General features: G+C 42.1%; 1 protein-coding gene across 1 annotated transcript in view; it reads right to left on the minus strand.

The window, feature by feature from the left end:
• Nucleotides 1-17,676, minus strand: part of SUSD1 (sushi domain containing 1) — a 485,342-nt gene that overhangs the window by 285,929 nt on the left and 181,737 nt on the right. Inside the window, exons 9-13 of the mRNA XM_077251054.1 lie at nt 16,565-16,744; nt 16,013-16,192; nt 13,510-13,607; nt 13,239-13,428; nt 525-619 (exon numbers count right to left, since the gene is read on the minus strand). Of these exons, the coding sequence (XP_077107169.1) occupies nt 525-619; nt 13,239-13,428; nt 13,510-13,607; nt 16,013-16,192; nt 16,565-16,744 (743 nt within the window). The remainder of the gene's footprint in view (nt 1-524; nt 620-13,238; nt 13,429-13,509; nt 13,608-16,012; nt 16,193-16,564; nt 16,745-17,676) is intronic.

Below are 17,676 nucleotides of genomic sequence, written 5' to 3' on the forward strand. Positions count from 1 at the left end.
AATAAGGAGCCATGCAGACAAGGATGGGAATAAGGAGCCATGCAGACAAGGATGGGAATAAGGAGCCATGCAGACAAGGATGGGAATAAGGAGCCATGCATACAAGGATGGGAATAAGGAGTCATACAGACAAGGATGAGAATAAGGAGCCATGCATACAAGGATGGGAATAAGGAGCTATGCATAAAAGGATGGGAATAAGGAGCCATACAGACAACGATGGGAATAAGGAGCTATGCAGAGAAAGATGGGAATAAGGAGCCATGCATACAAGGATGGGAATAAGCAGCCATGCATACAAGGATGGGAATAAGGAGCCATGCATACAAGGATGGGGATAAGGAGCCATGCATACAAGGATGGGAATAAGGAGCCATGCAGACAAGGATGGCAATAAGGAGCCATGCAGACAAGGATGGGAATAAGGAGCCATTCTTACAAAGATGGGAATAAGGAGCCATGCAGACAAGGATGGGAATAAGGAGCCATGCACACATTTGTATAGGAACACATAGTATACTTACTGTATACACCTCAGATGATCTTGCTGCTGAAGAATTTCTGGTCCAAGTCAAACATGTGTTATTTAATACTGTGATGTCACCAAATGTTTGTTTCCCTGCTTAATTAAACAGACATGATAATTTAGTACATATAACTTACAGAATTAATGCCACTGTTTCATCATTAAATAAATACACATAATTATATTCATAGAGTGCTGTATATTCATTTGACACTGAAATGCTTAAAGGGTTCATTGGGCTAGATATAAAAGGAATGCTCTTTTCTAAGCTAGAATGTGCAAATAGACTCATCAGAGAGAAGGTGAGGACTGGAACCCTATGTCAGTTACTGAATGTAGCAATCCTCAAAGTCAATTTTGAACCTTTAACAAGCCTTGCCACATTATTTCGGATAAGTTGTAAAATCAGAATCTCAGTTTGCAGACATGTGTTTTGGGTACCTGGCCCCTCATCAATGCAAAGCAGGAAATCTGATTTGGCTGAGTTGTAAGGTTGAACCCCTTTTCTGAGTATCTGTCATGTTTATTAATTATATGTACAGTTCTTTGATTTCAGTAGGAAATAGGAAATAGAAATAGGACATTTATTGATACCTTCTGGACAACGGCTGGAGCTGCTAAAATTTAGGCCAGTTTCACGCATCCATGAAACATGAACCATTTTCTCATAAGAAGACCGAATTGCCGGGACTGCTGACCTGAACTTGCTGCTTCATAAGCATTTACAGTATGAAGCAGTTATACATTTGTTAACTATATATACATAATGTCCATCATTGTAGCCTTTTTAGTCCGAAAGTGGCATGTACAGTAGGATAGAAAAGGGTTATGATAGGACCCATCAGAGAAGTGTCACCTTGCCATGGTTGATGGGCACACATGAATTGGCCAATTTTTGGCTAAGAACCTTAGCTTTTTATTGTAAGTACATCTTGCTGAGGGACAATGCTGTTGTAAGTTGTAATTTCCATTGACACCAGTAGCGTAGCTACAGGGGGGGGCAGAGGGTGCGGGCGCCCAGGGCCCCGCGCTCTGAGGGGGTCTACCTGGAGCTACGCTACTGTAACTGCATCGGCGCACTACAGTAACTACATTCTGCGTCAGCGCAGGGAGAATCGATCTCCCTGCTCTGCCGCTATGGGGCCCCTGAGCAGGCGGGAGGGCCCCGGTGCCCTGCCCGTCATCGCATGGTGAGCTGTATTGGCATCTAGCCAATACAGCTGAACGCATTGATGAGGGAAGGAGCGCTACACTGCGCTCATTCCCCCATCATCCCCTGTCAGCGTCTGACATCTCAGACGCCGACACTGACAGTGGGCGCGGTGACATCACCGCCCGGCACCCGCTGTCAGGACAAGAGCGGGAGCAGGGAGCACCTCTGGAACAAGGAGGAAGAGAGGTGAGTATTTATTGTGTTTTTTTATGGGGGCTGCCTTATACACTACATGATCTGCCTATGGGGGGGGGGGGGTGCTGCCTAATACACTACAGGAACTGCCTATGGGGGGCTGCCTAATACACTACAGGATCTGCCTATGGGGGGCTGCCTTATACACTAATGGATCTTCCTATGGGGGGCTGCCTAATACACTATACATTATACTATATGGAGGTTATCTATGGGGCCATCACAGTGTGGGGTTTACAGTGAAGGCGCCATCACACAGTGTTGGAGCCATCAAACAGTTTGAAGTCTACTAAGGGTTCAGTATACTGTGTGGGTGGTACTATACAGTGAGGGGGCATCATACTGTGTATAGAGGAGCCGTACAGGCGGAGACTCAGGACATTGTTAAATGTAAAGAGGGCACTTATTCTTATAGGGGAACTCGGGTTACTGTTACTATCAAAGGGGCACACAGGGCAATATTACTTTCTAGGGGGCAAAATATGGGCACTGTTTTCTCGGGCACTTGCACCCGGCATTACTATATTATAGAGGGGTGCTTTAGAATTTACACAGCAGGTGCAGTAATAGGGTCACATACGGCAGCCGCGGCTCAGTATTGAGGTATCAGGAGCAGTAATAGGGACAGATATGGCAGCAGCGGCCCAGTATTGGGGTATCAGGTGCAGTAATAGGGACACATCTGGCAGCAACGGCTCAGTATTGGGGTATCAGGTGCAGTAATAGGGACACATACGGCAGCAGCGGCTCAGTATTGGGGTATCAGCAGGATGAGGAGGTTGTGCAGGTTGAGAATAGAAGGTGATGGGGCTGGAATGTGAGAAGTCATATGTGTCTTTGTTGTATTATCTGCAGACAAGTCCTGGCTGGAAGAAGTTATCATGTCGGTCTGGGCCAGATGGAAAAGACGGGAAAAATGAACGATTCCATCAGAGAACATAAGCGGTAAGACATTATCTGTTACTGTGCTGTGATCTCTTATATGTTCTGTAGGGCTGTATTTACCACTGACCATATGGCTGTAATATCTATGTTTGTTCTCCTCCACTATTAGGGTGCGTCACCGAATTGTAACCAAGGTTACCTGGTTAGGGGCCCACTCAGAAGCTTCGCCCCCCTGAACCAAAACCTCTAGCTACGCCTCTGATTGACACTATATATCTTGGCATTCACAGAGTGCTGCAGTGCTTTTTATACACATATATATATGTGTGTGTGTGTGTATATATCTATATATATAATTGTCTAAGGGTTTTTCTGTCTGTCTGTCTGTCTGTCCTGGAAATCCCGCGTCTCTGATTGGTCGAGGCCGCCGGGCCTCGACCAATCAGCGACGGGCACAGCATAGCGACAATGATGTCATAAAGGTTGCCTCGACCAATCAGCGACGGGCACAGTCTGCCGCGAATTTGCCTCGACCAATCAGCGACGGGCACAGTATCGACGTAGATGTCATAATGGTTGCCTCGACCAATCAGCGACGGGCACAGTCTGCCGCGAATTCTGGAATCATCATTGTCCATATACTAGGGGGACATGCATATTCTAGAATACCCGATGCACTAGAATCGAGCCACAATCTAGTATATATATATATATATATATATATATATATATATATATATATATATATACAGTGGTGTTCAAAAGTCTTGCATAGGATAAATTGATTTTTCAAGTTTTAAACGTTTTCTGTCGAATATCTTTGATGCTAATATGACATATTATATATGGTTTTGTTCAGAATACAATTTTGCATTCTCTCCCTGTAATATTTTTAGCTTTTGAAGCAGTTTTTCCTGAAATTATTGCAACAATATGGGAATTGAAAGCACAACTAAATATTGTACAGCTTCAGATCCAAAATTAGCCAATCACAGATGAGGTTCTTGTGACCAATCATAACCTGGATATGGCAGCCAATCACATTGCATTACATTGCATCACATCTGCTGCTTTGTTTGTTTGTTTTATCTGTTGGTCTATCTAGTGAATCATACTGTAGAGTTTTATGATGGGAGCCTTCAGATTTTTGTCAGCGGAGGATCGTGTGCGAGTTGTGGTGCTACATGAAGAGGGTTATACTGGCCCCGAGATCGCAAGGAAGGTCGGCTGTAATCAGAGTATAGTCGTAAGAATTTTGCAGAAACATAAGCAGCTTGGAATTACCCAGGACAGGCCCAGATCTGGTCGGCCCAGAAAGTCAACTAAAAGGGAGGATAGAGTACTGATAAGAACATCCCTTGCCAATCGAAAGCTCACCTCTCCTCAGCTTCTGCGAGAATGGCAAGAAAAGTGCAATATTAAGGTAGCAACATCAACTGTTAGGAAGAGATGTTTGGAAGCAGGATTGAAAGGGTGCAAGGCCCGAAAGAAGCCATTGATGACAGCCATACAAAGACAAAGGAGAAAACTGTGGGCATTGAAATATTTAAAATGGAGGAAGGAGGAGTGGGAAAAAGTGCTAATTAGTGATGAAAGCACTTTTTGCATTTTAGGAAATTATGGCAAGTCTTATGTGAGAAGGTTCCCACATGAAGAGTACAAGCCAGAGTGTTTGAGCTTCTCTGTGAAACATGTAATGAAAGTAATGGTCTGGGGCTGTATGGCAGCCAATGGTGTTGGAAGAACAAGGTGGCTACTATTGACTGGCCAGCTCAGTCCCCGGACCTCAATCCAATTGTAAATTTGTGGCACAAGGTATCATTAGAGATATCTAGAAAACAGCCAAGGACCAAGTGTGAGTTGATTGAGGCTCTGATACAGGCCTGGAACCACATCATCACTCGTGAACATCTGCAGAAGCTTGTTCACTCAATGCCACAGAGATGCAAGCTGGTGCTCAAGAGCAAAGGCTGGCCAATAAAGTATTAGAAGCTTAAGATGCACTCAAAAGGCCCTTTTCAGGACTCTGAATTAAATAAAAAATAATAAATCTTAAAAAGTAAAATTTAAGTCTGTGTGAACTTGCATTGGAAGTTAATGAACTTAGAAACCTGTTCACCATTCTACACACTGTACTGGTGTAGGTATGGTTATGCTGTAAAAAAAATTATCAAAAATGCGCATGCCATAAAATTAATACACTTGGGACATTCAAAAATGAGTATGGCAAACAATGAGGGATTACAAAAACATATATGTTCCACCAGTTTCACTGTAGAGCTGCAGAAGTATGAAACATATAGTTTTCTTCACGCCTATGCAGGACTTTTGAACACCACTGTATATATATATATATATATATATATATATATATATATATATATATATATATACATAGCTCTGGCAAAAATTAAGAGACAACTACAAAATTTTCAGTTTGTCGGACTGTTCTCTTTATAGGTATATTTTTGAGTAAAATGGTTCTTTTATTCTATAAAGTACTGACAACATGTCTCCGAAGTTCCAAGCAATAAATTTTGTATTTATCTTCTGAAAATGAGAAATGGTCAAAATAACAAAAAAATGCATTGCATGCAGACATCAAATAATGCAAAAAAAACAAGTTCGTAATCATTTAGAAACAACAATTCTAATGTTTTAACTCAGAAAGAGTACAGAAATCAATATTTTGTGGAATAACCATGATTTTTACTCACAGCTTTCATGCGTCTTGGCATGCTTTCCACCAGTCTTTCACACTGCTTTTGGGAGACCTTATGCCACTCCTGGCACAAAAATTTAAGCAGTTCTACTTTGTTTGATGGCTTGTGGCTATCCATCTTCCTCTTGATTACATTCCAAAGGTTTTCAATGGGGTTCAGGTCTGGAGATTGGGCTGGCCATGACAGGGATTTGATGTGGTGGTCCTTCATCCACACCTTGATTGACCTAGCTGTGTGGCATGGTAAATTGTCCTGCTGGAAAAAACAGTCCTCAGTGTTGGGGAACATTGCCTGAGCAGAAGGAATCAACTGTTTTTCCAGGATAACCTTGTATGCGGCTTGATTCATACGTCATTCGCAAAGAACAACCTGCCTAATTCCAGCCTTGCTGAAGCATCCCCAGATCATCACCGATCCTCCACCAAATTTCACAGTGGGTGCAAGACACTGTGGCTTGTACGCCTGTCCAGGTCTCCATCTAACCATTAGACGACCAGGTGCTGGCTAAAGAAGCATCAGAGAAGATTACCTTACTCCAGTCCTCTATGGTCCAATCCTTACGGTCTTTGGCAAACTTCAGCCTGGCTCTCCTTTGCTTTTCATTTTTCTAGCTTTACATGACTTGAGTCCTGCCTCTAGGAGCCTGTTATGAACTGTTATTGCCATGCACTTCACCCCAGCTACCATTTGCCAATCCTTTTGTAGGTCACTTGATGTCATCCTGCGGTTGCTGAGTGACATTCGAATAAGATGACAGTCATCCCAGTCAGTGGAGAGTCATTTTTGCCCTCTGCTGGTTTGTAGCTTTGTTGTCCCCAATGTCTGCTGCTTGACCATGTTGTAATGGACTGCTGTCTTAGAAATTTTAAGGATGAAGGCAACATGACGCACACTGTGTCCCTCTGCTAGTAAAGCCAGAAATGAGCCCTTCTTTTCCTCACTCAAGACTTTTCTTTTCAACTCCTTTATACAGTACAGAACAAAAGTTTGGACACACCTTCTCATTTAAAGATTTTTCTGTATTTTCATGACTATGAAAATTGTACATTCACACTGAAGGCATCAAAACTATGAATTATCACACGTGGAATTATATACTTAACAAAAAAGTGTGAAACAACTGAAAATATGAAAATATGTCTTATATTCTAGGTTCTTCAAAGTAGCCACCTCTTGGCATTCTCTTGATGAGCTTCAAGAGGTAGTCACCGGAAATGGTTTTCACTTCACAGGTGTGCCTTGTCAGGTTTAATAAGTGGGATTTCTTGCCTTATAAATGGGGTTGGAACCATCAGTTGTGTTGAGCAGAAGTCTGGTGGATACACAGCTGATAGTCCTACTGAATAGACTGCTAGAATTTGTATTATGGCAAGAAAAATGCAGCTAAGTAAAGAAAAACGAGTGGCCAACATTACTTTAAGAAATGAAGGTCGGTCAGTCCGAAAAATTGGGAAAACTTTGAAAGTGCCCCCAAGTGCAGTTGCAAAAACCATCAAGTGCTACAAAGAAACTGGATCACATGAGGACCACCCCAGGAAAGGAAGACCAAGAGTCACCTCTGCTTCTGAGGATAAGTTTATCCAAGTTACCAGCCTCTGAAATCGCCGGTTAACAGCAGCTCAGATTAGAGACCAGGTCAATGCCACACAGAGTTCTAGCAGCAGACACATCTCTACAACAACTGTTAAGAGGAGACTTTGTGCAGCAGGCCTTCATGGTAAAATAGCTGCTAGGAAACCACTTCTAAGGACAGGCAACAAGCAGAAGAGACTTGTGTGGGCCAAAGAACACAAGGAATGGACATTAGACCAGTGGAAATCTGTGCTTTGGTCTGATGAGTTCAAATTTGAGATCTTTGGTTCCAACCACCGTGACTTTGTGCGATGCAGAAAAGGTGAACGGATGGACTCTACATGCCTGGTTCCCACCGTGAAGCATGGAGGAGGAGGTGTGATGTGTGGGGGTGCTTTGCTGGTGACACTGTTGGGGATTTGTTCAAAATTGAAGGCATACTGAACCAGCATGGCTACCACAGCATCTTGCAGCGGCATGCTATTCCATCCGGTTTGCGTTTAGTTGGACAATCATTTATTTTTCAACAGGACAATGACCCCCAAACACACATCCAGGCTGTGTAATGGCTATTTGCCCAAGAAGGAGAGTGATGGGATGCTACGCCAGATGACCTGGCCTCCAGTCATCAGACCTGAACCCAGTCGAGATGGTTTGGGGTGAGCTGGACCGCAGAGTAAAGGCAAAAGGGCCAACAAGTGCTAAGCATGTCTGGGAACTCCTTCAAGATTGTTGGAAGCCAATTCCCGGTGACTACCTCTTGAAGCTCATCAAGAGAATGCCAAGAGTGTGCAAAGCAGTCACCAAAGAAAAAGGTGGCTACTTTGAAGAACCAAGAATATAAGACATAATTTTAGTTGTTTCACACTTTTTTGTTAAGTATATAATTCCACATGTGTTAGTTCACAGTTTTGATGCCTTCAGTGTGAATGTACAATTTTCATAGTCATGAAAATACAGAAAAATCTTTAAATGAGAAGGTGTGTCCAAACTTTTGTACTGTATATACTAGCTGTGGTTAGTTATAACAAATTATAATGATTATATGGCACATACAGCACAGCTTTTCTCCTTTATAGTCGCCACCTCCTTCAGCACCTCTTCCATATACAATTGGAAACACTTGTTCCTGAGAGAAATTGCACTAATTGCAATAAAGCGTATTGTATACACATGTCTGCATTTGAGGATGTGATCTTCCTCACCAACTCTTGTCATGATCCTATAGGCATAGAAGTCCATGACCGACACTTTTTTCCCTGAAGGGTTTCCTGTTTCAGGATTTGTCTGAGGTATTTCAAAGTGATAGCCATCCTGTCCCTGCCAAAAGATAATTGGATATTGCAGTGCATCATAGGACCTATGAGTTTCTTCCACCAGTTGCAAACCATTGTTCCTTTTCTGAATCACAATGTCACAGCTGTGACGCTCATAACCTACAATCAAAATAGCTACCTCATCAAATGTGGGGGCATTGAAACACCGCTGAAGTTCACATTTTGGTGTTTTGTCAGCTCTGATTACAACTCTGTAATCATCACTTGGCATGCATTCAAGTGCAGTCTTGAAAAGTTGAACATATGGATTGTTTAAGTGAAGGAACTGCTATAAGTTAGGGACAATATCAAGGCGAGTGTTTGGAATTAAAGAGCATCTCTGCTGAGCCTCTGCTTCTACATTTCCCATGAAGTATAGTTGAAGAAATTGAGGGTCTTTTCCTTGTAATAGAAGCAGTGAGCCAATTGAGTGGTAAATCTGTTCTTGAAGTTTGAACTTGGGCATAAATCCAGTTGAAAAAACTTCTCTTTTTGCACCAAATGATGTTGGAGCGCCCCCGTTAGGGCAATGGGGTACTCGGTTCCGGGCCCTTCGGTTCTCGGCGGGGATGTCACGGTGGCTAACGGGACTACAGTACCTCTCCTGGGAACATGCCCTCTTCCTATGTCTTTACAGTACTATGAGGTCAGTACCAACTGCCGTATAACTGTAATTTATATCCACCACCAGGCTACGTTACGTCCTCCTACCCTCAGTATGATCTCTGTGATCCATCAGGGCGACATCAGCATATTATTATGATTCTGTGGTCATTTTTCTCTGCAACCTCTGTGAATATAATTTAATATGCATAGACTCACATAAATGTGCTAGTATATAGCCTCTCCTCAGTCCTCTTTGTATCGCTCATGCTATGATTTGCATTTTCACCACTGCAACTTGTGATATTTGTAATATCTAGAACCTTTTCTAGGATAGTACCGCCATATATTGCATGGGACCCTGAATATTGTTGTCTCGTCTATTAGTGTATTTTCATGTCTGTACTCTATTTTTTTGGGCCGTTGTAAATTCATATTTGTGTATTTTATTCGTCTTCTTATACTAGATTGACACCATGTAAATTCTTTTGTTTTTTCAGTAAGGTTTGAAAAAGACCCAGCGGGTCGAAACGTTACCTTACAACACTGCGGTGAATTGTTCTATTTTGGTGTTTTGAAAATAAAAAATCACTTGTTTGGCAAAATTCTGAAGAAATTCTGAGTGCGACTGTTTATGCTTGGGACTATAGCTTGGTGGAATACTTCCACGTTCAGTCAGCACCATCATAAAAAAAGCTAGAGTGCACGTCTTTCTCTTCTCTATGGTGGCTGACCCGGTCTGTGGCCCTAGGGAACGTCCTGTCAGGACTCTGAACATTTTTTACCTTTTGTGCATTACTGCCCTTTTCCAACATGGCGTCTTTGGTCTCATGTGCACTGTGTCTTCCTGCTATAAAACTCCACCCCAGCCTTCAGTCTGTGCTAGATTATTCTGCTTTGCATCCAGCTCCTGATTACTCCCTGGCCTTGCACCTGCACCTGCTCCTGTGAACCTATGTTGGAGATCCTGCCACTCTGCTCTGAATTCCTGCTGCATTCACCAGTGTTCAGTAATCCTCCTTCATCTGCTGCTCGTGTTACTTCCATCTGCATTTGCTGGACATGTAAGCTGTTTCTGCTCTGCAAAACCTGAGACTATTAACCAGGCCTCCCTGGTTGAGCTAAGATATGATTTGAACTGCCTAATAGCATATCTATCTGTGTCTGGACTAAGTCAAGGATCTATTCGTGTCAAGTTTCCTCAAGTATAACTGTGTTTCATATACTTTCTGTTTGTTTGCATCTACCTCTGAAGTTTCCTATAGACTGCTAAGCTGCGTTTATTATTTGCACCAAGTGTTGTGGACTTGAGTTTCTCTCTGCACCTGCTTGAATCATCGTGTGATAATATAAACTTTACCACTTATAAAACTGTGTCCTGTTGTCTTGTTCCACGCAAAGAGTCTCCTGAATTATCCCCTATAATTATTACACGTCTGTTATAAATGGGGGAAAGGTCATTAAAGGGATAATGTTCGTGATGCCACCTGTGGTATTTGGTCAGAGTGACCGACGCTGCTTAGGGGTCCGCTGGGTTGATGTAATGGCAGCTAGAGGGTATACCTTCCCACAGGTTAATTATATCCCCAGGGCTCCCAGAGTGTAGATGGTGAATGGTGTAAGGTGCAGTGAAGAACGAGGACACAAGGTTGCAGTCTCTTTACCTTTACTGAAGGTTTCAGTGTCCACAGTCCAGGGTACGGACCACAGGGTAGGCAGAGTCCGGCCGGTCTGAAGGCAAATCCAGAGTCCCCTTATCCAGGTGGAAATCAGTAGCCTTCCTCTAGCGCCTGGGTATTGTAGTACCTCCCTGCTGAGCCTCTCGGTAAGGTCCTCACAACTATTGCAGATGTTGTGTCTCTGTCCCCCTGATGGATAGGATAGGACAAACCCATATGACTGATGGCCTGAGGCTTTTTACAAGGACTCTATCACGCCCCAGCCCCAACAAGTTGCCACCGTGCCTCCTGGGTATAAGGTCGGGCAGCTAACGTGGAATTAACTGTCCTGCCGGTCTCTGAAGTAAAGCGTAGAGATCCTTACTCCCTCGGTGTTTTGGCTACCGGATTCTGTGCCTCAGAAGGAGGCAGCATTTTGCAGGGCAGAACTCCTTCTGGTTTCCTCTCCTTGTGCTATGACTTCGTTTCTCACTCTCTGCAATACAAATCCCTTCAATGTCTCTTTCTTTGGATGCTGCCGCACGTGGGGCAGTTGCAGCTCTGTGGCCTTCTGTCTTGGCCTCTGACAGGATCCCACCCCTGTCAGGGACCCACTACCTGAGCGGAGCCCAGATAGCAGCTCACTAGGCCCAGCCCAGCCAGCGTCCACCAGACTGGTGCTGACTGGGTGAAACCCAGCTCGCTTCTGCCTAACTTCCTGTCAAGACTCCCAGTTTTACCTAATTGTGAGGAGTGCCCTAATAGATAGAAGCATAGCTCCCCCTGGTGTCTGGAGTGTGAAGTGTGTTGTGTGGTTTGTGATATCTGGTAAAGAGATCTCCTTTATTGCCTTCAGACGTAACATCACTCCCCCTGGTGGAAGAATAACATTACTGCAATGACCAGGACTCTGGGGCGCTGCAATGTCATTTGGAAGCAGGAGTTGTACTTCCAGTTGGGGCTATGTGGAGTGGGCATGGCTTGATACATACACACACATACATACACTCAGCTTTATATACAGCTCTGGCAAAAATTAAGAGACCACTGCAAAATGTTCAGTTTGTCTGATTTTTCTCTATATAGGTATATTTTGAGTAAAATGTAAATTGTTCTTTTAGTCTAGAAACTTCTGACAACATGTCTCCAAATTTCCAAGCAATACATTTTTTATTTTTTTTCTGACAAAGAAAAATGGTCAAAATGTAAAAAAAAGCAGTGCTTTCAGACTGCAAATAATGCAAAGAAAACAAATTCATAATCATTTAGAAACAACAATACTAATGTTTTAACTCAGGAAGAGTTCAGAAATCAATATTTTGTGGAATAACCATGATTTTTAATCACAGCTTTCATGTGTCTTGGCATGCTTTCCACCAGTCTTTCACACTGCTTCTGGCGCAAAAATGTAAGCAGTTCTTCTTTGTTTGATGGCTTGTGACTATCCATCATCCTCTTGATTACATTCCAGAGGTTTTCAATGGGGTTCAGGTCTGGAGATTGGGCTGCTCATGACAGGGCTTTGATGTGGTGGTCTCTTAATTTTTACCAGAGCTGTATATAGATGTACACACATACATGCACACACATAAAAACACACTCACATATTTATACTGTGTGTGTATAGATAATGATATAGAAGAAGAAAACGTCGTGGAATTGTAAAAATCACAGGATGGATAGACATATTAATGACTTGCAGATGATGAAAAAGTTGAAGCAAATCTTTAAAATCTTCTCTTTATTCAGTATCGAGTATGAGCACCACATGCAAAAATGCCCACACAAGCCTTGTTATGTTATCAAATAAGTTACTAGTGGTTGGCTGAGGAATTTTCTACCACACTGAATGCACTTGGGCACTCAAATCATCAAGATCTGCTGCTGTCATCTCCCTTTGCAATTGCTGACCAATGACGTCCAAGACATGTTCGATTGGAGACAAGCCTGGAGACACTGCAAGTCATGGCAACATGTTTAGACCATGCAGACTGCTCACAGTAGCACAAGTGAAATGCCATTGCAGCGTTGAAAAAACAGCTCATGGGAGAAATGGCTGTACCATTGGTTCCATCACCAAGTTAGTTTAACCCCGAGCTACTAGCGCACCTGGAATGATAACTAGACGGGTCCAGCTACCATACATAATGCCACCTCTCACCATAATCCTGAGAGTAAAACAGATGTGACTTTCATCACAAAGGCCTCTTCATTGACCTCACGCCACAGTTCTCAAAGGCTATCATGGTAAAAAGGAAGAGGGCATTGGAGGCTAGAATGAATGTCTATCCTCTTCAGTGATGAGTCCCAATTTTGTCTTAGACACAATGATAGCCAAAAATTGCTCTGGAGACCACAACAGCAACATCATTAAAGCAAACCCCCAAAAAACAATAGTAGAATTGATATTTTTTATAAAAATCGTCTGGTCCTTCAGGGGCTCAGCAACATTTACTTATAGGCTAATTTACAGTAGTAGATCAGTGTGAACAGGTCCAACTAAATATATGAACGTAGTGCCTTAATTAAAAATAAACGGTTACCTACTAGTTGTTTTCACTGTTATGTTGAGAAGTATGGCTGGAAGAGTGGCAGAATCAGCCACCATAGAGATTGTGTAGTTAGTGTCAGGGAGAAGATCAAAGCATACAACTGGATTTTCATTGTCTGTAGTGTAGTTCAAACTTTTCTTGTCAACAAAGTCTTTGTCATTCCACCTAATTCCATGTATACTGAACTGTTGTAACAAAGAAGAAACAAATCTGTTGAAATTACCCATCATTTACTCTTCCTGCCGCTGCAAAGGTCAACTGCTTACCTTGTAAAAAATTTCCCAACCAAAAATGTCACTACTTTTCTGCCATTGTAGACAAGTTGCATTCAAAATTATGAGGTTACTAATTAGATCTTCTTTTACTGAGAACAAATAACATTGTTAGTCTCTTATTCTAGTAAAGCAGCCATTTTATTTTACATACTGTATGAAGGTGCAACATAGGCAAAAGCTTTCATGCGCGTTAACAAAGTACCCTATGTTATTTAATTGTACTATTACTATTTAGTTGTTGTAGGGTATATGCAAATTTTTATTGTTTTGGTTTTTTTTCTTGGGTTTTGTCTGTAAAATGGCCACAGTGTGAACGTTCTCTTACACAGTGTGTTACTAAGGTATAATAGATGGGGACCATTCTATTCCTTATTCCAAGTATAGGTGAATTATAATGAGGGCAATCTGGGCTACCTGGAGCACCATTGCCAGATTGCCCTCATTATGTGGTGGTGCATATATCCCGGCAAGGAGCTTTCCTGGCCCCGCACTGCTACAGAATGGCAGCGCAGCGCCAGGAGAGCTCCCGTTGTCTCTGATATAATGTGCCAGCGAGATAACGTCATCGAGCTAGCATGTATGCGCTAGCCAGACTAAAACTGGAGCCTCGGGTGTTTTTTTTTTAAATTAATATGTGTATGGGAGGCTAACACTGTATACAGGAGTCTATGTGCAGGCTCATACTGTATATAGGAGGCTATGTGTGGGCTCATGCTGTATATAGGATTCTTTATAGTGGCTCATACTGTATATAGGAACCTATATAGTGGCTCATACTGTATATAGGAGGCTATATGGGGACTCATACTGTATATAGGAGGCTATATGGGGGCGCACACTGTATATAAGTGGCTACATGGGAGCTCATACTGTATATAGGAGGCTATATAGAGTCTCATACTGTACACAGGAGGCTATGTGCAGGCTCATACTGTATATAGGAGACTATATAAGGGGATTATACTGTATATAGGGTTCAATGTGGGGGCTTACACTGTATATAGGAGGCTGTATGGGGACTCTTACTGTATATAGGAGGCTATGTGCAGGCTCATGCTGTATATAGGAGGCGATATGGGGCTCATACTGTATATAGAAGGCTATGTGCAGGCTTGTAGTGTATGTAGGAGGCTATATAAGGGATCATATATATAGGTGGTTATATGGAGGTTCATACTTTATATATGGCTATATATGGGCTCACACTGTATATAGGAGGCAATATAGGGACTCATACTGTATATAGGAAGCTATATGGGGGCCGACACTGTATATAAGTGGCTAGATGGGGGCTCATATTGTATATAGGAGGCTATGTGCGGGATCATACTGTAAATAACAGACTATATGGGGCTCATACTGTGTTAAGGGAGCTAAGAGGTGCTTATACTGTATGTAGGTAGCTATGTGGGAACTCCTACTGTATGTAGAGGCTGTGCATGAGCTCATATTGTATGTAAGGGTTGTGTGTGAGCTGTTATTCTCATTGCAGTGTGGTTTTCTTGTCCTGATTGAAGGAATTCCCTGATAAAACCCTGAATGACCAAAAGATGGGGGAAACGAGTCGGAAGAAGATAAGATGCCATAAAGCTATGTGCACAACTGTTTATATACTGTATATATAATAGTCGATGTCCAGAGAAATGTTACTATGAGGTATATGGAAGTTTTGTGGCTTTAATTGCTCTGCCACTTGACCGGCCATTTATGATCATAAGGGCTCATATTCATTTGTGAGAAAAATGGATGAGCGCAATCCAATAAAAGATCGGATTGCACTCTGACCAATGTTATTCGATGGGTTACATCGCATCTGAGATTTTTTTCTCAGCTGAAATTGCATCATGTTGCGATTTGCTGCGTATCTCGGACAAGACTCGCCAATGCAAGTCAATCGGTGTGAGTAAAAAAAACAGTACACGGACCATGCGAGTTCTGTCCGAATTTTACACACCGATCTCCTTTGAAAAGTATCCAAAGAATTCGGATCCGACAGGAAAGAATAGATAGAATAGATATATTCACATAGAATAGAGAGATATATAGATGTCAGTGACTGACTGGAATCATTAGGACTGGCTGACAGTCAGTGCCTGGGACGCGGCTACAGCCGCCCTTCTCTATACACAGATCGGTAACTGAACCTGCGCCATGCCTGTGACTGAAACCTGAACGTTGCCGAGGGGAATAAAGTTAATTTCCTCACGGCAGCATGGGCCTTAGTGCAGGCACTGGGAAGGTTCAAAATGCTATTAACCTGCGGATTAACCCCCACAAAATAGCAGATTAATCGCGTTTTTTCAGGTGACAGGTTCCCTTTAAGCAGTTTTGCAGAGTGAATAGTTTGATCAGGTGTCAATGGAGAAGAAGCATTTTATTCTGCTAAGATATATTACAACATTTCTTATATTTGCTTGTACTAGTGATTTATGCAAAGTTTCTTAAAGCAACAGTGACCAATTAAATACAGCTTACTTCAACTTTAAGAAAATACCTGAGCATTTCATATTCAGTACATCCCAAGTAGCATTCTCAAGGCATACAGAATAGTTCTTTTTGCCACTGTCAGTAAATCCAGGTCTACACTTATAATAGACATGACTCCTTAGGGTAGTCTGATTATTCCATATCCAGTCAGCATGTTCAATCAAAAAAGGCATCCCACAGTCAACCTCTCCAAAAGAAAACATACAATTATTTATACATACAATGTATAGCATGGGGCAAGAAAATTCCATGTATCAAGTTGTATTGTCTCACTAAAAGGAAAATGGATGTAGACTATAATACTTTATACAAACCTATTTCAGTTTTCAATTTTCTTAACTATCATATTTGCAAAATAATTTACTGACTACCTCAGCTGACTGGAATGTAGAATGCTTTTACATTGGTTAAAAGTAGTAAATGTACCTCTATTGACAGAGCACTAGCAGCCACAAGTATGAGCTGGTTCGTGCTGACACAGGATTCCAGTATCAATGACCCAGGGTTATAGCTATGACAAGCACAATCAAGATTACCTCAGATACAGTCCATGTATTACCTGTGCAAGAAAAAGTTATATTTTCCCATGTTTCATTTGAAGTACATCTTGACACATGCCAAATTTTAGGATTGTGAAAGCCTTTTTGACATGTATACTGAACCTCACTGCCAAGATTAGCATCTCCATTCCATTTGGTTTCTGCGTTTGGAAGTAATGGTGGTTGACCACAGTCTATTTCTTTAGAGGAAAACAATGATTAGTCATCCAAACTAGTTCAAAATCATACAATGTGCAAAAAAGATACAAAATAACACAACATAGCAACTATATAGCAATCAGCTTTCTGTCACAGAAACACAACTGAGCCCTTTACGCAAAGTCTTTATGGAAATTCATGGAAGCAATAGAGCCTAGGAGGGGCCAAGTCTCTTACTTGAGTTAAAAACAGATAAAGAGTAATAAAAGATGTCAAATAAGTGTGTGTGTGTGTATATATATATATATATATATATATATATATATATATATATATATATATATATATATATATATATATACACTCACTGGCCACTTTATTAGGTACACCTGTCCAACTTCTTGTTAACACTTAATTTCTAATCAGCCAATCACATGGCGGCAACTCAGTGCATTTAGGCATGTAGACATGGTCAAGACAATCTCCTGCAGTTCAAACCGAGCATCAGTATGGGGAAGAAAGGTGATTTGAGTGCCTTTGAACGTGGCATGGTTGTTGGTGCCAGAAGGGCTGGTCTGAGTATTTCAGAAACTGCTGATCTACTGGGATTTTCACGCACAACCATCTCTAGGGTTTACAGAGAATGGTCCGAAAAAGAAAAAAAATCCAGTGAGCGGCAGTTCTGTGGGCGGAAATGCCTTGTTGATGCCAGAGGTCAGAGGAGAATGGGCAGACTGGTTTGAGCTGATAGAAAGGCAACAGTGACTCAAATCGCCACCCGTTACAACCAAGGTAGGCCTAAGAGCATCTCTGAACGCACAGTGCGTCGAACTTTGAGGCAGATGGGCTACAGCAGCAGAAGACCACACCGGGTACCACTCCTTTCAGCTAAGAACAGGAAACTGAGGCTACAATTTGTACAAGCTCATCGAAATTGGACAGTAGAAGATTGGAAAAACGTTGCTTGGTCTGA

Source organism: Ranitomeya variabilis, chromosome 1, assembly GCF_051348905.1.
Source record: "Ranitomeya variabilis isolate aRanVar5 chromosome 1, aRanVar5.hap1, whole genome shotgun sequence".
Lineage (NCBI taxonomy): Eukaryota > Metazoa > Chordata > Amphibia > Anura > Dendrobatidae > Ranitomeya > Ranitomeya variabilis.